The sequence below is a fragment of the Bos taurus genome, chromosome 9 (assembly GCF_002263795.3).
Source record: "Bos taurus isolate L1 Dominette 01449 registration number 42190680 breed Hereford chromosome 9, ARS-UCD2.0, whole genome shotgun sequence".
Taxonomy (NCBI): domain Eukaryota; kingdom Metazoa; phylum Chordata; class Mammalia; order Artiodactyla; family Bovidae; genus Bos; species Bos taurus.
The window spans coordinates 34,304,519-34,328,032 of NC_037336.1; the positions used below are offsets into that span (position 1 = coordinate 34,304,519).

General features: G+C 39.5%; 1 protein-coding gene across 8 annotated transcripts in view; it reads right to left on the minus strand.

Annotated features, from left to right (window-relative positions):
• The window catches only part of DSE (dermatan sulfate epimerase), a 76,362-nt gene that overhangs the window by 27,856 nt on the left and 24,992 nt on the right, over positions 1-23,514 (minus strand). For 3 of the 8 annotated variants that reach the window (XM_005210744.5, XM_024996545.2, XM_024996544.2), the window contains exon 2: positions 19,454-19,922. In XM_005210744.5, the coding sequence (XP_005210801.1) occupies positions 19,454-19,869 (416 nt within the window). In that variant the 5' untranslated portion in view covers positions 19,870-19,922. 8 annotated transcript variants of the gene reach the window in all.

Genomic DNA, 23,514 nt, shown 5'->3' on the forward strand with positions numbered 1-23,514 from the left:
TACACTTAAATGCAGAGTAATAGTGTAACAGTGGTGGGTAAATCACTTATAACTCTAGTATAAAAGTTAAAAGAAGACTGCATTAAAAAATAACCATATAATAATAATTATTAGGGACTTCCCTGGTGGTCTGGTGGCTAAGACGCTGCACTCCCAATGCAGGGGGCCGGGTTTATCCCTGGTCAGGGAACTAGATCCCACATGCCACAACTAAGAGTTTGTATCCTGCAACTAAGAGATTCCGTGTGCGGCGACTAAGACCTGGTACAGTCAAATAAGTAAACATTTTTTAATAATAATTTTTATTAGATACACAATGTAAAAAGACAACCAAGGTTTCAAAATTTACCTCTCATGAATACTTCCTCTGGAAACCAGTGGAGAATTTCATTTCTCCACCCAAATTAGGATATATACCAAGGAGAAGACAACACGAGATTCATGGCACAGGGGATCCACCACACAAGAGGAAAGAAGAGTAAGTCAACAGCTATACAGCAGATCTAGATTATAATCAGTCAAACGCTGTGGCAGTTTCCTCTTCAAGAAAACAAATTGTTAAGAATGCCTTATTAAAAATATCTTGTTGGAATGGGTTAAGAGATTTACATAACTGCGTGAGAGTCTGGTTGGCAACTGGTGATAAATGCACAGGAAACTAAGCAAATAAAGCAAAAAGGCTATAAGTAATCCTAGAGAAAACAAAAAGTTGTACACATATTGAATGTAATCACAGTATAAGATATGGCTCAGCTGTCAACAGCTTTTGCTTCATTATGCAAACACACTACTTATTCAATTAAATATGCAAACACAATATTCATTCAATTAAAATCACAACATATCTACCTTGGAAAGCTGGAGGGACAAGAAGTCCGTACGTGTTTATGGTAGATGGTATGTGTGAGACATGATGAGTGACGCATCTACAAGCCAAAGGATGCCACGGGTTGCCCACCTGAAGCTGGGACAGTGGCATAAGACGGTTCTTCAGCATCTCCAGAAGGAACCAACCCTGCTGACACCTTGACTGCAGACGTCTGGTCTACAGAACTGTGAGAAAATCAACTTCTCTTTGTTTTCAGCCACCTCGTCTGTGGTACTTTGTTACAGCTGCCCTAAGAATAAGGCACCGACCTTACAGAATCTGACTTGTCATCACCGCCATCTGCATGCACCATCTTCCACCTTCCCGCTGCTGTCTGAACACGTGGTGACTCCTACTTATTTTAAAGCAATCCTCTTACATTCTGACTTCACCACATGCCAAAGGGCAAATAATTACCTGTGACATTGAGTTTAAAAACTGAGAGAGATACTTTAAGGGGGAAGGGGAGGGTGGGATGAATTGAAAGATTGGGATTGGCATATATACACTATTGATATTATGTATAAAATAGGTAACTAATGAGAACCTACTGTATAGCAATTACACTCCAATAAAAATTAATTTAAAAAAACACATTAAAAAAAAGTGAGGGACACTTTAACAATGGCAAAAATGGTACTCAAATTGCTAAGTCTTGCCGCCCTGATGGCAGCAAAATATCAAACTCAAAATGAGGCTGACCCTAAGGTGCTAGGATACATAAAACAATATTTTACTTTCTATTATGGTTTCCTCAATACGGTTAATATTTACCCAAGATCACTACTTTTTTTATGCTTTATCACAATTTTTCTCTTTTACAATATGCTTTTTCAAGGTTTTGCTGAAGTTGCCTTTTTAAAACAGTGAATGAACTGTGGTTGATTTTATGCTAGGTGCCAATTGGAAGTAATGTGCTGCAGAATTTATTCCACTCAGCCCTGGAAACCTGAAATGTAATCATTAATCACAGACTTGCACTGTTTCCTAATGAAAAAAAGATGGTTAATAATATATCTTAGGAACAAATATTCTGAACACTAGAATTATGAATAAAGAAGCCACCTCAAAGAGTGGAGCAGTGCCCTCACTGGAGATCTTCAAGAAGAGGGATACTAAGAAGGGATTCTCTGAAAGGGAATGTGTCTATCAGCATGTTAGAAGGAGATTTCAAATTATAAATCACAAGCTATTAATAGATTGTGGAATGAATATAAGGGGCTGTGACCAGCTTATTTTTAGTGGAATTTAATGGCATGAAATAGAAAATAGAGTGCAGAGCATAACTTAAATGCTAGGCCTGGTTCTACTTACACATTTACATATGTAGTGTACATAAGTAATATTACATACATTTATGTGTATAAAGGGTTATGATGTCAATTTTACTTCTTACTATAGGTCAGAGTCAAAAAAGGTTTGAAAGTCACTGTCTTAGAGGATAAATGTGCCACATCAGATGCCTCCTGTAGGCAGAGAGGACCCAGGCTCAGGGCTGGCTTCCGTGCGTGGATCAAGGTCAAAACCAGGTTTCCCCGAGCACTTTCCAGCAGAGGATCTGGAGCTAGCCAAAAGGGAAAACCCACTGAGAGTTCACTGGACAGGAACCCAGACCACTAGAGAAGCTCAGAATGTTCAAAGAGGGCAGAAGATGGTATACAATGGAGGCAGGTATAAAACAGCAAACGGGTCCACACAGTCAATTCAAGAACGAAAAATAATTTGTCACCATGTAGAAAAGCAACAAAAAAACATTTCTCATCCCCTCAATCTGTTTGGGTTTGAAGTCATTTATTTTTAAGAGAGATAATGAAATACTACTTATGAACAGCATCCTGTCCAATAATGTTTATTTTATTCATGTCCTGGGGACACAATTTTAAAGAGTCCTTCTTAAAAAGTCATCTGGCAACAAAGTGGGAAAAGCCAGTTTAGGATTTTTCTTTGTGAATCATAAAAAATTTGGAAGATGCGCTATTTGCCATAAAACAGAATTAATGGGTAAAGTAAATTTAGATTAAATTATGAGCCACACTTGTAAGCCCCTTCAACATGCCATGGGCACGAAACACACCCCCAAGTTTTAGATCCAGAGTTATCCAGAGTTATCTGTTATACTGAAAATAAAAGTGTTATACTGAAAATAAAAGTGAAATGGCAATCCACTCCAGTATTCTTGCTGGATAATCCCATAGACAGAGCGGCCCGGTGAGCTCCAGTCCCTGGGGTCCCACAGTCAGAAACAACTGGGCACATTAACTCATTAGCCTCCCCAAAGGCTGAATGTAACCACATATGCTTTAACCAAGCAACAGGCTATGACAGAAAAGCAAAGAGCGGAAGAGTCAAACGGGCTTTAATAATAATGTCAAATCCTTCCCATGTCAACAGGTTCTCCAAAGAAAGTAAAATAGTAAACTTCATATGGTTTTTCAAAATAATGGCTCAAAGTCTAGGGTGGGAAGATACTAAAGTTAATGTAAAATTTAAGCAGTATGTGTGGATTTATTCTCATCTCTCCCTCTCCCTAGATTTTTTCTAAGAAGAGTGAATTCCCTGTAATTGAAACACAGAAACAAACCAAAAGCTGCACATTAAATAGTTAGAAGCTCAAATTGCCATCCATACCTCATCAAGAATCTTTTTTTCTTTTTTCCCCTCAACTTCAGAAAAATAGCATGATTCACTCAAGTGGATACTTTCCTCCTGGAGTGCCGCCTGCATGATGTTTCATCTTGGCTTCACATCCAGAAAGTGATTTGAGGACACCCAAGTGGCTGTAATGTTCTTTTAGCACATTACCTTGCCTTCTCATTCTTCTTGTTGTTATTCATTTATTTATTGTGGTAAGCCTACTTTAATTAAATCTGACCTGCTCTGAACTTTCCTTCTAAATTTTCCTATCATCAACAGAAACTAAGTCCATTGTATTTAGAAGCAAATTTTTTATTGGATAAAATCATTTTTTTTCCCTAATGACATTTTTTAAAGTCACAGTATACATCCAGCAAACAGGAGGCAGCTAAAAATAATGCTGGAGAGTCATGAACTCAACATCTCCTCTTGGGCCCATAGGCTCTTCAAACTTTGCTGATCCCAAACCAAACCCTCTATTAGTATTCTCCAAGAGTTCCAGGTGTTGCTATCTCACTGAAAGGTCCCACCATCCTCTCAGCATCCCATAAAGAACGTTTCTTGTCCTTCTTGTCCTCAAATATAATTGTCAAGTCTTATACATGCTAAGGGGCTTCCCAGGTGGCGCTAGTGGTAAAGAACCTGCCTGCCAATGCAGGAGACGCAAGAGACATGGGTTTGATCCCCAAGATCATCTGGAGGAGGGCACAGCAACCCACTCCAGTATTCTTGCCTGGAGAATACCCTGGACAGAGGAGCCTGGTGTGCTACCATCCATAGGGTCGCAAAGAGTCAGACCTGACTGAAGCAACTTAGCACACACAGCACATACATGCGAAGCCCTAGAACTTTCTGGAACCCATCAATTCTTTCCCTTCTCAGAACCCCTAATCCAGGCTGTCACCTGGATAAACACTAAATGCCTAACTGGTCTTCCTGGTTTGACCTCTGCAATCTACTCTTCCCGTGTGATCAGAGATTCTTCCTACAACACAAATCCTTCCCATGGAGAAACTGGCAGCCTGCTTGCGTCTCCTGATGCGAGAACAGCCACCACCTATGCTTGTGTTAAAGTGATCAAAACAGGAGTTGGATCAAGCTTTGGCACCCAGCTGTGGGTGGAGGAACTCACTACACTGCATCTTGAGGCTGCAGTCAACAATATCCAGACGGCAGGACGCTGAACAGGTCAAAGGGTCCAAGTTCTTCCACAGATAAATTGTAACAAAAATAAAGGGATGGAGGGGAAACTGCAGATAAAGACTTAAAAAACATTTTTAAAAATGAACAAGACTAAACTTATGCCTAGGGATGCACACTTGAATGAACTATAAAGAAACATAAGGCGTGACTGATGACCCTAGAAGTCAGGGGAGTCTTTGTAGGAGGCAGAGGGAGCTGTGACTAGGGGGCCAATGAGGGGCTTCCCAGGGTGGCTGGCAAAGTTCTTTTTCTGGAGCTGGGCTGTGGTTACCAGGGCTAGGCTTTAAAATACTTAACTAAGCCACACATTTGTTCCTATGCTGTTCTACTTTTATTTTACAATGAAAAAATCACACACACCCACACACACACACAGATCTGACCATGTTGTTACTCTGTTAAAACCCTTCAGTGGCCTCACAGTTCTTGTAAGAAAAAGTCCAAACTCCTTCACATGGTGGACAAGGTCTTGCAGCATCTGGCTGTCCACTTAAGCCTTGATGCTTGTTTGTGCCCACCCTACATTAAATTTTCAGTTCCTCAAAAGCACCGTGCTTCCTTATGTCAGTCTCTGAACATCAGTTACTTCTGCTTAGAACTTTGAAACATGCTCTTTCCCTTTCAGTTCAGTTCAGTTCAGGCGAGTTCAGTCGCTCAGTTGTGTCTGACTCTTTGAGACCCCATGAATCGCAGCACGCCAGGCTTCCCTGTCCATCACCAACTCCCGGAGTTCACTCAAAGTCATGTCCATCGAGTGGGTGATGCCATCCAGCCATCTCATCCTCTGTCGTCCCCTTCTCCTCCTGCCCCCAATCCCTCCCAGCATCATAGTCTTTTCCAATGAGTCAACTCTTCGCATGAGGTAGCCAAAGTACTGGAGTTTCAGCTTTAGTATCAGTCCTTCCAAAGAAATCCCAGGGCTGATCTCCTTCAGAATGGACTGGTTAGATCTCCTTGCAGTCCAAGGCACTCTCAAGAGTCTTCTCCAACACCACAGTTCAAAAGCATCAATTCTTCAGTGCTCAGCCTTCTTCACAGTCCAACTCTCACATCCATACATGACTACTGGAAAAACCATAGCCTTGACTAGACGGACCTTTGTTGGCAAAGTAATGTCTCTGCTTTTCAATAAGCTATCCAGGTTGATCATAACTTTCCTTCCAAGGAGTAAGCGTCTTTTAATTTCATGGCTGCAGTCACTATCTGCAGTGATTTTGGAGCCCAAAAAAGTAAAGTCTGACACTGTTTCCACTGTTTCCCCATCTATTTCCCATGAAGTGATGGGACCAGATGCCATGATCTTCGTTTTCTGAATGCTGAGTTTTAAGCCAACTTTTTCACTTTCCTCTTTCACTTTCATCAAGAGGCTCTTAAGTTCCTTTTCATTTTCTGCCATAAGGGTAGTTGGCTGATTCCTATTTGTCCTTCAGGCCCCTGGAGGAAAGCCTTTCCAACACTCCAATGCTGGGCATGCTGAAGTATTAACTACCTCTCTGTCTTCCACCGCACACTGTACTTTCTCAATCACAGCCTTATCATCTGCATTAATATTGTCTATTAGTTCATATTTTCCTTAGATCAACAATTCTAGGCAAGATGTATAACTTGTGTCAATTTTTTATATCCCAATGCCTAGGTACAACATCTAGAACAGAGTAAGTACACAATAACCTTGCATAAAATGAATTATATGCATACATTTGTTTATAAATGAAAACTACCTTTACTGACATCAAAGTATAAGAACACAAAAGCAAAGCAATAAAGATAAAAATAATAGCTAACACCTTATGCCAGTTACTGTTTCATTCATTCATTTAACCCTCTAAACACTACGAGGTAAGTATTATATAATGTTTATCACCAATTCACAGATGAGGAAACTGAGTCATGAAGATATCAAGTAACATGTTCCATGTCATATGGTTCACATATGGGATTAGAACATGAAAGTCTGACACCATGGTCCTTGATCTTAATTCTAATTAAGTATCACTCCCACCACCTAACATCACTACCATTCATTCCAAATACTGAAGCAGGTGGCTTTAAAATAAAAACAAAATTCTATTGGGGTTACCTGACCAGGAGTACCCATGAATATTATGTGGAAGTTAAAATGATGGACACCAAAACTCAAGAGATTAGGCAGGAGAGACTACCAGGTGCAGGAGAAGTGCTTCAAAGAGCAGGGAATCTGAGACTCCCTGGGGAACTAGAGACAGAGATGTCAAATCCTGACATACCCACTACCAGCCTCTGAGTGGGCCAAAGGTGCAACACCTCTGATTACAGATGAACAGCAGGCAGGTCCTCAGAGTGAGAGTGAGGCCAAATAAGTGTGACCATCCACAGTGCACAAGGCACCAGATCAGATTCGAAACTGAAAACAGATCTTGGACTCCTGCTCATGGTAAGCCTAGACTACTCATCAAAATATGATCATTCATTCATTCCATTTAAGTTATTATTAGTGTCCTTGTGGCCCCTATAGCATATTCCACTCTCAGGCCAGAGAAGTAAAACATGATGATGGTACTACTCTCAATAAGCTTATGTGCCAGAGGCAGACAAATGGTAGAATCTCCACAATTATAGTGCAGGCGAAACATCCTGTGAGAGTTCTGCATGGGTTCCCTGGCACACCTGAATTACACTGGCCAGGGCAGGGTAGAAACTGGAGTTCAAATGGTTTTTACGAAGAAGTTTCTTTAAGCTGCATCTTGAAGACACACACACTCCTCATCAGAGAACGAGGTAAGTAACCCCGTTACTACTGTGAAACCAACAAGTTCACATGAAAAATAATACCTATGAGAACTGAGATGGATGAGGGGCTAGAGAAAATGTTATGGAAGAAGGAGAAGTTAAACAGGATCCTGACGTCTACATCGAGTTGGGGAAAAGGAGGAAGGAAAGGGGTGGATGAGTCTGGATCTCTGCAGGCAGAAAGGTCTGCTCAGGGCTGGTCTGTAAACTTATTACCACCCAGATTGAGGCAGAGTTGAAAATGTCAGTGCACACGGCCCAGTGAATCACTGAGGAAGCACATCAACGCCTGCCGGTGAAAAGCTTAAAACACTAAAATCACAACATTCTAGGAAATAAAAAGATTTCAAGAATCCGAAAGCTGTGGATGGGGGCATGTTTTACAGGAATGATGACAGGCTGATCTTTTTTAACCACCTAAAGATAATTCTTCCTGAAGAGCTCACCCATATCCAACAATGTCACCACCACCACCAACAGCAAAATGTATTCAGGGTAGTGAGAGTGAAGCACTGAATAAAGGGGAGGAAGGAGAGAAACGGCTAGAGGTAAGGAGTGTGGCACTTTCTCTGTTCTGTGGCAGCCATAGAACAGAGAAAGTGGTAGGTGATGAATGTGTAAAAATGAACGGATATGGCCAGGAAGTCTTTAAAATTATACTAATAAATATATACCAAAGTATTTGCCAAGAGAATCTATGAGCACTTGTAATGATTACAAGGACAGGGGGCTTTGAATTCATCTCTCCATATAGTTGGTGATACCAACAAAGTGAGACCATTAAAGTGGAGGGAAAAGTCATGCAAAAAGTGAACTACGGACTTCCCTGGTAGTTCGGTGGTTGGGAATTTGGCTGCCAATGCAGGGGACACGGGTTTGATCCTTGGTCTGGGAAGATCCCACGTGCCGAGGAGCAACTGCGTCTAAGCACTACAGCTACTGAGCCGTGCACCACAGCTACTGAGCCCGTGCACCACAGCTACTGAGCCCACACGCTGCAACTACTGAAACCAGCACACCCTAGAACCCATGCTTCACAAGAGAGGCCACTGCGGTGAGAAGCCCACGCACTGCAACTAGAGAACAGCCCCACTCACCACAACCAGAGAAAAGCTCGCACGTGGCAATAAAGACCCGGTGCAGCCAAAAAATAAATAAATATATATTTTTAAATGTGAACTATCTTTTCTCTCCCACACACACACTCTACCTTCCATCTCCTGTCTGCATCACTGTGCACCCATTTGCCCAAGACAAAAACCAAGTCCCAAGCTTTCTACCTCCCTTCCCTTCACTATTTAATTTGTAGGTACCTTAGAACCATAGGGGGAACTTGTTAAAAGGAGAAGTTCTTTGACCTACTCCAAATGATCGTGTTTCCCTGAGTCTGGGCCAGTTCCGGGAAGCTCTGTTTTTAAGAACACCTGTATGATTCTGAGGAAGGAACCATAGTTTGAGGAACAGTGTCCCATATCCAATCAATCTCTTTGTAGATTCTCTGTCTTAAATGTCCCTTAAATTCATTCCTTCTTGTTCCTCTTCTCTCTGGCTTAGCCGTGATCTTCACTTCCTCCCTAAGCTTCCACCTAGTTCCCCTCCGCCTGATTCCTCTCCTCAAAGCCATCCACACACAAAGCTTCTAAACTGCAGGCTTATGTGAGAAACATAATTATCTGTCTCCTGACTATGGTTTTTCCTGCTATCCTAAACCAGCATGTTGACATTGCAATGAAAAAGGAAGGATGGAGGAAAGAGACTGTGTTAAACACAGCTAAAACATGCTCTCTTGACAGATACGGCAGAAGGAGATGAAGAAGGAAAGAGCCATTCTGAAGATAACTACGGTAAAAAGAACCAGCCAGCCTTACAAAAGACTGCACAGACATACTCATGTCACTGCTCCTCTCCAGTAGTTGTAAATATCTCTTCATACACTACTAGTAGGAACTTAATGTCGACAAGGCCCTACATCTTAAGTGGTACTAGTACTAACTATTTCACTTAATAAAGGCAACTTAAAAAAAAAGATTATAAAGCAATATTGAAATAGAATACATACATACATATATGTGTGTGTGTGTGTGTGTGTGTGTGTGTGTGTGTGTGTGTGTGTATGTAGCACTTGCTAACTCAAATCTCTCAAGATACAGGGCAAGGAATGCATACAATTTAAGCAACATACTTGGCAAGTTTACCGTTAGATAAATGTGAGAGCCAGACTGTAAAGATGGTGTGGCACTTACCGCATGTGCATCTTTGCTGTATATATGGGGTGAGCAGCCCAGATTTAGAACCCCTTCAGAAGAAGGATGAGGATTCCTCTGGCCTTAAGCACAGCTCCCTAGGACAACTCTAAAAGCCCACAGTGATTTTTTTTATTAAAAAAGCAACAAGTGACACTAAAAGAGCAGGAGGTAGGAGAGAGTGTTACTCATTGTGGAGACAGTTGAGGGTTGCATCAATACTGAATGTTATACTCAAACAACAAACAATACACTCAAACAACAAACAGACCCCACAGGAAAACTAACTTCGGATTTCTTTTCAACTGGGTATGTTTAGAGGTGTATGCAAGACACAAAGGGCTTCCCCAGTGGCTCAGTGGTAAAGAATCTGCCTGCAAAGCATGAGACCTGGGTTTGATCCCTGGGTCGGGAAGACCATATGGAGCAGGGCATGGCAATGCACTTCAGTATTCTTGCCTGGAATATCCCATGGACAGAGGAGCTGCGTAGGCTGCAGCCCATGGGGTCGCAAAGAGTTGGACACAACTGAAGTGACTTAGCACGCACACATGCAGGACAAGAAGCAAAAGTTAGATCGGGACATGGAACAATGGACTGGTTCAAGATTGGGAAAGGAGTACGTCAAGGCTGTATATTGTCACCCTGCTTATTTAACTTACGTGCAGAGCACATCATGTGAAATGCCGGGGTGGATGAATCACAAGCTGAAATCAAGATTGCCAGGAGAAATAACAACCTCAGATATGCAGATGATACCACTCTTAACAGCAGAAAGCAAAGAGGAACTAAAGAGCCTCTTAATGAGGGTGAAAAGAAGAAAGTAAAAAAGCTGGCTTAAAACTCAACAGTCAAAAAACTAAGATCATGGCATCCAATCCCATCACCTCATGGAAAATAGATGGGGAAAAAGTGGAAACAGTGACAGATTTTCTTTTCTCAGGCTCCAAAATCACTGGAGACTATGACTGCAGCCATAAAATTAGAAGATGCTTGCTCCTTGCAAGAAAAGCTATGAGAAACCTAGACAGCATATTAAAAAGCAGAGACATCACTTTACTGACAAAGGTCCATATAGTCAAAGATATGGTTTTTTCAGTAGTTATGTACAGATGTGAGAGCTGGACCGTAAGAAGGCTGGGCACCAAAGAACTGATGCTTTCAAACTGTGGTGCTTGGAGAAGACTCTTGAGAGTCCCTTCAACAGCAAGGAGATCAAACCAGTCAATTCTAAAGGAAATCAATCCTGAATATTTACTGGAAGGACTGACACTGAAGCTGAAGCTCCAATACTTCGGCTGCCTGATGCTAAGAGCTGACTCACTGGAAAAGACCCTGATGCTGGGAAAGATTGAGGGCAAGAGGAGAAAGGAGAGACAAAGGATAAGATGGTTGAATGGCACCATCGACTCAATGGACATGAGTTTGAGCCAACTTCAGGAGATAGTGAAGGACAGGGAAGCCTGGTGTGCTGCAGTTCATGGGATCACAAAGAGTCAGACATGACTTAGCAGCTGAACAACAACAGAGATGATATAAAATGTCTCACATTTGTTGTTAGAAAGAAGCATTATTAAACTATTTTAACCTCACTTCATCTGAATGGAGAAGTCTCCTTGTTGTGTATGAAAACCAGCACTGAGATGCTCAGCTAACCTTAACACCTGATTTGGCCTCTCCCTGAGCAATTCCTCACCTGCTTCCTTCTGCCACAGGTCTCGCAACACCAGTCCTTGCCCACTGCCCTCACCTGGAATGATGCTGGCAAAAACCTGTTTATTAAATGGTATACCAGAAAGGAATTCCCAATGGCCAGGTTCCTAAAATGTGTTTCTGTAAATATTAAAGAATCTGATCATCATAAAAAGCCTTGTTGTCATCAGTTTCAGACTTCTGTTTGCAAGGATTTATAGCAGGGTAAAAGCAGTGTATTTCTTGAGATCACTGAATGAATGGAACAGAGAGAAAAAGAGAGGCAGAAGGGGAAGGAGGAGGAAGGGCAGAAGGGAGGGAAAGCATGAAGGAGAAAAAGCCAGGGGACTTGGGGGCTGGGTTAATAGAGACCCTGCAGTTGAGTCCACTGGATTTGTTTCCTTGGATGGATTCCAGGTGCACTATGGGCTACGCCTCCAGGTCTTCACCACTGTAAGGTCATGAGAGGAAAACCCGATCTTTTTACTTAGGGTGCTGTGGCTCTACATCCTCCCCTACTTTGATCCCCAGCTTTACTGTGCAATTTAGAGAAGTAAAAAGCCTGAGAGACAGCTGTAGGGAACTGCATTTGAAGCCCAGCACACCATGCTGAGTGACGTGCTCACCCTTCATTTTGGAACATACAGGAAGAAAACTGATTGGTTCACTATGATATGCCAAGGGCATTTTTTTACTTTATTATTTTTTTTGTATTTTATTTTGCAAAGGGGCCCTCAGATGTCACTCTCCAGAAGTTTGCATTGCACAAGCAAAGAATTTAATACACCGTCTGTTGCAAATAAAATAATTACTCCTCTGTCCAAAAGTTCAACTTTCTTTGTTTCCCTCACCAGTTCTGAATTCCTGTAGCTGACTGGCAGCCATGCAAGAGTGAAGTAATTTCTTTCCTCTATGATTTATTTTCTGATGATAAGTAAGCAAAAATACTGTAAAGGGAAGAAAATGATGCAAAATGAGTACTTCTCAAAAACCCAACTCCAGAGTGAATAGGTAAAATGAAGTCCTGTGTGTCAAGAATAAAGCTACATGATCATATCTATTTCTGCATAGTAAAAATAAACTTTTTAGTAAAATATGTATCAGGCACATAATGCTAAGAGCTTTACATGCATTATCTCATTTAACCCTTGGAACAACATTTTTCGTATGGGAAGAATCAATCCACATTTTAAAGACAAAGACACTGGGGTTTTATAGAAGTTAAAAAAAAAAAAAAACCTGCTAAAGGCTAATAAAGTAGAATCAAGATACAAGTGCAGCTCTGCATCCGAGGACTGCTATGCTTGGCTCCTTCCCCAGGCTTTACAATGTTTAGACAAAAGCCTTGAAAAGCCCGTTGCTCAGAAATGCACATGGGATAAGTATATGATGTCAGTAGAGCTTGAACAACAAATCTTTTGTTACAATTCTATTTTAAACCTATGTTCAATACATTCATTTCTTCATAGTAGGTGTGATATGGTCAACTTATCTATATCTTTCTTAAGTGACTCAGGTGTGGTGTGATTTCCGATGATCATTTAAGTGAGTTTTTTGTTTGTTTTTAGGTATAGAAGATTACTGTAAGAACAGGCAGAGTAGTGTAATACAAAGCTCAGAGAACCCATCTATCATAAGCTCAGCTGAGCCACACAATGTACAGAGAGGCCACCTGACAGGTATACGTCATCTCACTTTTCTGCATGAGCAAAATTCTACTGAAGGACTAAGCTAGACTAGGAAAGAAAAGTAGAGTAGCCTGGGACTAAACCATATGTCCATCCCCTCTACCTCCACTCTAGTTTTAGTCAATTTCACTTTGAAGAACCTTCATCCAAGGATACTAGAGCACTCATTCATTGGGCAAAAATATACCTGATACTCTGTTAGGAGATGACAGAGGTATGTATGAGCAAAACAGATCCAGTCCTGCCCTCAGTCTAGTCTAGTATAGTATAAAAAAGATAGCACTGTGCAATTCATCATACATGCACTGGAAGGATGTTCATGAAACTACCATGAGAGTTTTTCATGAAAATTCCAGGAGAAATTTCTTTCTGATCCTTGAGTCAAGAGTAGTAGTTGGAGTACCTGATCTATTTTTAATCCCAGGGACACTATACTTCAAAACTAACTGAACCTACTGTTTTTTACTTTTAAAATAAACACTCTTCCCAGTTGGCATTTGCAAAAAATAAAAATAAAAACAAAAAAAATAAAAGAATTTAGGGCCCACCTGTGGCCCATTCACTCATCGGACATAAGATGCATTTCAGCAACTGCCTCCTTGCTAGTCCAGCTGATATTCTTAATCTTTTCCTTTCCTCTTTTGTTTCTCAGCTAGTTCTTATTTGAGTATTATACTTTGTTTCCTTAATCTTTGGGAAGAAAGGTACAGTAGAAAAAAGTAAAGATAAGTAAATAAAAATATACATACATATGAAAATTTTAGGAAAACTGAGCAATATGTGCTTATTCCAAAACTTCAAAAACCGACTCTTTAGAAATCTCTTAAATCTTGACTAAGATCTGCTTTTATTATTTTCTCACCTTAAAGTTTAAGCTCTTGAGGAAAAAAAACTGATGGAAAATTTTTCATTTTTTGGCACCCAACAGTGTTCCCTTTTTAATTAGGTAAGGACTGAATGCAGAAATCAACCATTTATAAAGAGAATTTCCCCATGTGCCAACTGACATATATAGAACTTGCTCTAGTGATTAAATGATATAAAAAAATGAAATGACTTTAAGTGTAATAGAAACACATTTTCTATTGTTACCGGTCTAGATTTATGATCTCAGCTCATTTAATTTCTTAAAGCAGTTGTAAAATGAAGTTCTAATCACTCTTTTATATAAAACAGGGCCAACTGTAACCCAAATCCTAGCTCTCATTTGGAAGAGGAGATCTATAGAGGAAAAAAGGCTTAATTTAAAAGGTCAAAGACATTATTGGTGATGCTAAAAATAATGTGCCATTTTATATATAGGTTAAAGTAACATCTTTTAAAATTTGATTTTTACAACCAAGTTAAGAACAATTCAATTACCTTGTTACTTTTACTGTTATGGAGAATGTATTGAAGAATGCATGACATTCAAAAGGTAGAAGAACAAAGCAGAGAGAGCTTCTGAAAGAGAATATGGACATCTCCACAAAAGCAGATACAGGACTTAGACACGTCTCATCCTTGTGTACTCACTGACACACAAAATTATAATGTTAAAAGATGACAGTACTGCATGCGGTTGTTTTTCAATCACCAACATCATTATCAATCTATGAGATCCCTTTCTTTTTATCAGATGAACACATAAGATCAGTATAGAACTAGATAATATTTTCCATTTAACTTTTCCAATGGCCTTAGACTGTTAAGTAAATCTACAGCTGTGACCTTTTAGCTCTTTACTTTAAAAATATTCAAATTAAATGAACTACATTAATAAATCTGTATGCATATGTATGTCAGGTGTACTTCTTTTTAATACCAGACAAAAGACACATCATTGTTCCTTTTCCCTAAGCCGTCACAATTGGTGCTACCATCAGATTCTTATCTGCTAACAAAAAGGGCCCAAGGGAGCAACACTGAAAGTTTTAATGGAACAATGCCAAAAGGAACATATTATACGTTAAACAGATGTTCTAGTTTTGAGAGCAATTTGAACAAAGATAAGCAAAGTCTCCAAATAAATCCCAAACAAACACTGTTTCCTTACAGCCTACATACACCAAATTATAAACTAAACAAGGTCTAAATACTAAGTAAATACCAGTAACAATAATTATCATTGTCATTCTTATTCATAGAAGGCTTACTGTGTGACAGGAACTGTGCTAATAAAGTATTTTACAATATCTCATTTATTCCTCAAATCTTTAAGTAATTCATGAATAAAAACTAATGACCACCACCCCCCTCCCCGCATTAAGTGATCCTTACACTTAATTCTGAGCAGAGAATATAGTCCTAGCTTAGGTTTCAAATACCCAGTGTTTGCAGCCCTTATCCTTGGTGCAAATTTTAAAGGTACAGAGCTATTTGTTTTTTCATCATTGAATCCCCAGCATCTATATGGTACATGACATATAACAGATGCTCAATAAATGTTTGTTAATGTTGATTAATTGAACAAGTGAATGGACACAATTTACTCATAGGTTTTTATAAAGAGTAGGAAGGATCTTCATGGAACATGGCAAATGTATTAAGCTTGATGAAGCCATTGTAGGAAGCTTTTAAAAATTAAATAGTATTAAATATTGATCTCTTTTATAAATAAAAGTCTTTTATTTTCCCCTGAAACCAAATATAGGTGAACTATATTCTAAGACAGTGACAACACCTACAATACTTTCTCTGGGCATAATAGGAACATACGATTTAGTTTATTTAAATATAGATAGTTGAACTACGAAAACATTCAGCAGTATTTTAAGTTTCAAAAAGGGACTGATTATATTGAACTCCAATTTATTAAAAATTTAAGAGTCTAAATCTCTTTAACAAGTGGTGCTGGGAAATCTGGTCAACCACTTGTAAAAGAATGAAACTAGAACACTTTCTAACACCATACACAAAAATAAACTCAAAATGGATTAAGGATCTAAACGTAAGACCAGAAACTATAAAACTCCTAGAGGAGAACATAGGCAAAACACTCTCCGACATACATCACAGCAGGATCCTCTATGACCCACCTCCCAGAATATTGGAAATAAAAGCAAAAATAAACAAATGGGACCTAATTAAACTTAAAAGCTTCTGCACAACAAAGGAAACTATTAGCAAGGTGAAAAGGCAGCCTTCAGAATGGGAGAAAATAATAGCAAATGAAGCAACTGACAAACAACTAATCTCAAAAATATACAAGCAACTCCTCCAGCTCAACTCCAGAAAAATAAATGACCCAATCAAATAATGGGCCAAAGAATTAAATAGACATTTCTCCAAAGAAGACATACAGATGGCTAACAAACACATGAAAAGATGCTCAACATCACTCATTATCAGAGAAATGCAAATCAAAACCACTATGAGGTACCATTTCACGCCAGTCAGAATGGCTGCGATCCAAAAGTCTACAAGCAATAAATGCTGGAGAGGGTGTGGAGAAAAGGGAACCCTCTTACACTGTTGGTGGGAATGCAAACTAGTACAGCTACTATGGAGAACAGTGTGGAGATTCCTTAAAAAACTGGAAATAGAACTGCCTTATGATCCAGCAATCCCACTGCTGGGCATACACACTGAGGAAACCAGAAGGGAAAGAGACACGTGTACCCCAATGTTCATCGCAGCACTGCTTATAATAACCAGGACATGGAAGCAACCTAGATGCCCATCAGCAGATGAATGGATAAGAAAGCTGTGGTACATATACACAATGGAGTATTACTCAGCCATTAAAAAGAATACATTTGAATCAGTTCTAATGAGGTGGATGAAACTGGAGCCTATTATACAGAGTGAAGTAAGCCAGAAGGAAAAACACCAATACAGTATACTAACGCATATATATGGAATTTAGAAAGATGGTAACAATAACCCTATGTACGAGACAGCAAAAGAGACACTGATGTATAGAACAGTCTTATGGACTCTGTTGGAGAGGGAGAGGGGGGAAGATGTGGGAGAATGGCATTGAAACATGTATAATATCATGTATGAAACGAGTTGCCAGTCCAGGTTCGATGCACGATACTGGATGCTTGGGGCTGGTGCACTAGGACGACCCAGAGGGATGGTATGGGGAGGGAGGAGGGTTCAGGATGGGGAACACATATATACCTGTGGCAGATTCATTTCAATATTTGGCAAAACTAATACAATATTGTAAAGTTTAAAAATAAAATAAAATTTAAAAAAATAAATAAATAAAAAAGTTAAAAAAAAAAAAGGTCTAGGGATTGGGTGCGATAGCTCTTAAAACTTGTAATTTCCATAAAACCATTTAAAAGTACCACCTCCTAACAGTCCTTCCCAAGATAAAAATATTCCAGTAGCTTGACTTTTTATGCTAGGATAACTTCTGGAAATACACAGCAGATATAAAGGTAAATTCTCAATTTCTGACCTTCATCTACCAGGAGGTCAAGAGAAAGAAATCAACTGTTCAGCTCTATTAAATCACAGGCTGGCTTTTGGGTTACTGGATAATGGCATAGAGTTATACCTGTTTTTATTAATACTGCCACAAAAAAAGTGCCAGGCCTCTAGTATATTTCTACAACATCTCCATCAACCAGTAATTCTGAACCTGTAGAAACTATGAAAATGATCATTTTTAAGTTTTATTTTCCTTCTTTTAATCCTTTCTAATGACAGCATTTGTTTAAGTTAGTGTTTATATGCCTGAATGTTTTTTATTATAATAAAATTGCACAGGTCTTGTGCAAGTCTCTTAATGTGATTGTATTTATACTGATAAAGTCTCCATTATAAAGTGGCACTTCCCAGTTACCTACTCTTTCATGAAGTGAAATTAATGTTCCAGAATGGCTCTCTGGAACATTTTCATCAGTATCTTAATCTGTCAAATTTCACTTATCTATCTAAAACAAAAAGGACTTTACCTTTATAGACAAAAAAGATTTTTTCCTCAAATACTATGAACATGGCTGCCATTTTTAACTAACTGTACAATGTCAAGTAACTGTGATATCTGCTAACAGAAATTTATAGTTCAAATATCCAATTTTCATACATCATTGTTTTATTATTTAAAAAAATTTTGCAAGCTTTACTGAGGTATGGTTGGCAAATAAAAACTGAAGTCATACATCTTTTATGTTCTTTCTTGGAGTCAGGAATAGAATGAGTTAATCAAGAACAGAAACTATGGCATATATGGATCAGCTCTGAAACAATCCAAATAAAAAGCTTCTTTTCAATCTAAAATATTGTAAGCTTCAAAATGATTATACATACCTAACAATAAGCCTTAAAAATAAGCTCTGATATGAATGTAATACCAATGCTTCTATAATCTTTTTCAGTAAGAAATTTCAGGAAATCCTTCAAACTCTATAAGCAAACAACATTCTTTATAATATTGCAGAAATTTAGGAAGAATTACATTTATTTACTGTATTGGCGGAATTCAGGAAGCTTGCAAGCTACCATTCTTCACCCCTATGATATGGGAGATGTAACTCCCTACAACATTAAATGCATTCACTGATTTTTCTAATCATTTAAAAATGAGCTCTTTCTAACCCTAGGACAATTAACAGCCTATGTAATTTTAAAAGGATATTTCATATAGTTTGCAATTGTTTTAATGTAATTGGTCTTTGACTATGTATTAAAACACAGTTTAAATAAGAATACCCACAGAATCTCTAATTAATTCATCCCATACCTTTTGGAATCAGGTAGGCACATCAATTATAAACAAATAAATTTAAGCTAATCAAGAAGTGACAGGAAGTTTGTTCTCAAATTTTGAACTTCTGAAAGTAAATTATTACATAATTAGAATTCCTCACATAATTATACTACAACTTTGGTTTTCATACAGGTTTGGGCAATTTGCTGGTTATTGGATAAGATCTTGTTTATAAATTGTCAGTTAATCCTATCACATTTACTTTTAGCTCTTCAAGCTCCTAATTGTCCTAAAATGGAAAGAAATCTTAATTGGAGGAAATCTCTTGCTGGCAAAAGGTTTTAATCACTTGGGGGTCGGTCAGAACCTAAGACCTGATGATAGTAATACAAGTGTGTTAAACAAGGGGGAAAGAAATCTCAACAATCAAGATGATACTGTTTACTCAAGGCAGCAAATTACTTTTTCTTTGGTTAGATTGTATCTATAAATATTTTTCTTCTAACTTTAAACTTGGAAGTTACTAGGTCTTTGAAACTAGAGACCATTCAGAAGCCACTGACAACATAAATAACAAGCAATCTTTCCCCCTCAATCACACACACATACACAGTATATGAAAATCTGGCTTCTGAGATTTCATGTCCCTATGAATTCATTCCTTAAATCACAGAGTTAATACAGTAAGAAGAAAAAGACAAAAATCTACCAACTAGGCTGAGCTGCCATCCTCTCCATGTAGTCTTTGGCCATATCTCGGGCTTCCATGTTCTCAGGATACAGCACACAGAACATTGCTAAGGCCCCCAGGTTGTTGCCGTAAATCTCATTCCAGCGGGCGCTGTATTCCTTGGGATCCCAAGGAGGGAGGTACTCCAAGGGGCTGGACAGCATGGTGTTCACGGCCTCAGTGAGCCGGGCGGCAATGTGCTCGTGGGAGCTGGCGGCCCTCAGCTGGAGCTCGGCCACCTCCGCTCTAGAGAAGTACAGCATTGGGTGGCTGTCATAGTTGGCATTGGTGAAGGGGATCATGACTTCTGGATTCTCGTCAGTGACGCAGGCTGACACGAAGCAAAACAAACATATGAAAAACACACTGGGAGCCCCCCGTGTGTGAGTCCTCATCGTGGCATCAGATCTCCAAATCTCCAAGGCAGCCAAACCATCTTCGAAAGATCCTACAGGAGAATAAAAAGGAGAGGAGGTTATGTCAGCCAGGGGACCGTGGTGAAGCAGGAAATATACGGTAGGCAGCCACTTTGCATACATGAAAATTAAGCTTAAGAATTTTCAGATATTTCAAAAATGCAACAAAAATTTGAACTAGAAAGAAACCAAAACCTAATAATTTAATTACACAGGATACATCAGATATATTCATCATGGAAAACAGAACTTTGGACTTGGAAAATGGTGTAATATTTGCTAGAGTAGAGAAGAAAAACCCTAGCTGGCATTCTTCTCACATTTTATCACACAAAAGCGTTTCAATTTTATGGTATTTTTGGACATTACTATGAAGGCTACAATAACCAAAAGCTGATGGTGAAATGTCTGGGAATCTGAATGGACGTTAGGAAAAAAATAAGAAAATCCTGTCTTAATACAGCCTCCTGCACTCTTAAGTTCTCCCCTCCTTCTAACATTCTCCATTCTGAATGAGGGATTAGGATCAATACATCTATATGAATGTGAGCAGACAAAATATTATGAGTAAGGCTGAATATCCTCTTTGTGTCAGCAGAAGGTGGGGACAGGACTAACAGAAGTAGGGTAAACATCTGCTAAGCCCGTGCGCTCCCTGAGATGACATCAGCAGGCATGCAAGGCAAGATCAGACACGGGGCTGCTGGGACTGGAGACTGACATGCCTTCATTCAGAAAATACAATTCCAAACTTAAAAGGCTGAAAGAATGCGTGTGCATTTTCCCATTATTATTTGAAACTACTGTCTACTTTTTTTAGTTCGCACTCAGGATTTTGGTGTCATTCAGTTAAGTCAGACATTTAAACCAAGCTCACATCTTTTCTTAAACTGCTTAACTTTCTTGAAAATCCTTTTCTTCAGTGGCAGCTTTGCTCACTAGTTAAAGAATGTCTTTCAAAGTAGGAACATTAAAAAAAGAAACCCCTCAGCCTGGTCTATGTCCCACATCTGGGATAAAGCAGGCATAAAATCCCCCAGAGGCAAGTCAGGGAATTCTTAAAATTCTTCAGAGGGGAAAGGTTATGGAAAGCAGACCAGAAAAAGACAGTTTTATGTAAATAATGAACAGTAGTTTTCAATTATTAAAGGGAGAAACTGATGGGGAAAAAAATCAATCTCCCCAGCTGAACGCAAACCATTTTTCCAAGGAAAATCTGCCTCATCACATTCAGAAGAAAGAAAACCAAGGGTTTAACACACAGTGGAGAACAATCCATACTTTTAACTTGGTCTGTGTCCAAGTGATGCAACACAGCATCATTTGCGGATGCTGCCATAAATTCTAGTATTCTTTATATTTCTGAATGTGCTTTAGCCTATATATAAAAAAAGTCAGTAGCAGTGTGTGTGTTAAGTATTTTAGACTTACTTCAAGAACAGAACTTTTAACGAATACAAAATGAATATAGCCAAGCTACATAAAATATATAAAATAGAAATAACTCTTGGACTCTACCCGTATTATGTCTAGCACCCAAATCTTCAAGGCGGCTGGCTGGATCCTTCAAGGTCAGAGAGCTGGCCAAAAGAAACAAGTCTTCGGTGGTTATGTCTGAGGAGGGGTGTGGTCTCTGGTAACACAAGAGACGTGGCTTGGTCTGAAAGCTCACTCCCCACCACCCTCACCCTGGAGTTTATTTTCTGCTCTTGAAGAGAACAAGTGCGCTAATTAAAAAAACAAGCCTGCATTATTAAATCCCCAAAGGTCTAAAACTGGATGGGGCCATCAATGCAATTAGCACTTAATTAGCAATTAGCATCCCAGGGTGAGGATGGCTTGGAGGTTTCTCCTTTAACTGACCTCTACATAGATAGAACTGAGAATCTTCTCTGAACTACTGGTTTTTAAATGTGCAGCTCAGGTTCTAGGTGGGTAAGCAGGTGGCGTGGGGTTTGGAGGGATGGGTTGGAAGCTCTGTGAAGACTAGAATCTATATCTCAGATTTTGTACATGCTAAGTTGCTTCAGTCATGTCTGACTCTTTGCGACCCCATGGACTGTAGCCCACCAGGCTCCTCTGTCCATGGGAATCTACAGGCAAGAATATTGAAGTGGCTTGCTATGCCCTCCTCCAGGGGATATTCCCGATCCAGGGATTGAACCTGGGTCTCTCATGTCTCCTGCACTTGCAGGAGGGTTCTTCTATACACACATTCCCTAAAAGGGGCTAAGGCTGATATGTTTTATTATCTTACTTTCTCTTTTTCTAAGAAAAAAAAAGTTGTATTTTTAAATTTTTGGCTGCACCCTGCAGCATGTGGGATCTTAGTTCCCCAACCAGGGATCAAACCCACACCCCCTGCATTGGAAGGCAGAGTCTTAATCTCTGAGAAGTCCCTGATTTGTTACATTCTCTTTCTCCTGCCTTATGTACAGCACCCTCCTACCCAGGTCTGGAGTCGCTGAGGTTAGAGAAGCTGCTCCAATGAGACCTTCCCAATGCAGGACTGAACCACGCTGTGATCACAGCCACTTCTGCCACATGGCTTCCAGTTACATAGGACATGCCCGAGTATATTTAAACTAGAAGCATTGCTCCTGAAGCACAGACCTCATTAAGATGTTGTTTTGGGAATGATGCCATCTCAATATGCCAACTGTTACTGAAGGTTCCCTAGTTATTGCTTCAAATTCATGTGGAGGTGTCAGGGCAGCAAGGCTTGAGTTACCACACATTGAAAACATTCCTGTTGGAACACATGTGGGCCAGGGTACAACCCACAGAAATTCTGCTAAACGATCATCTACGAAGACGGAGGAGAAAAGACTATGACACTCACAGGGGCACAAACTGTGCTGCTCTCCTTACGGCATACATGCAACCAGCTATGAAGGCCTTTGCTGATCTACCCAAAGAGTTAACATCTCCTGTATCTGGCTGATGGCTGTATTACATGGGACTGTTTCAGCTGTTTATGCCAGACCTCACCAAAGAGGGGACCACAGCTTCCTTTTTGCATCACAGGGGTTAGCAGTGTGTGCCTGGCATGTACAAGGCAGTTCACAGACACTGAACTTCTGGGCTTAGGAAGTGATAGAGGGGATCTTATCACTAAAATGAGCAAGGAGAAATCTTACTCCTCCTTACTTGAAGCTAAAGCAAGTTCAGAATTTTCGAGATACAGTTTCTGCGAGGAAACAAATACAGAAAAATACTCATGAGGCCTAGACACTCCTGTAGCCTAAAAAACATTCAGTAGTTTACCAAAAAAAAGAAAGAAGAAATGAAACTTAACTAAAGTCTTTAGGCTGGTAACCCAAAGGGAGACCTAGTTCTCATCTACCATCTTAAATCTGTCTAGGTTTTTATTGAAAAGCCCCTATATCCAAGTTTTGGGTTTCCCTTTAACCATCTACCCTCAGTGTTCTGTGTACCCTCTTTGCCAAGGGAAGAGCTGGAATTAGATGAAAGGAGCATTTCTCAAGGTAATTTTAGGTGGACACTGGTGTCTAGGCTTTATGCTAACTTCATGTACTTATTTCAGTGCACATTAGGAAAAGCTATAACTATCATATCAAACCAGATTTCAACAGACACATAAAGTTCCTGTTTAAAATACAT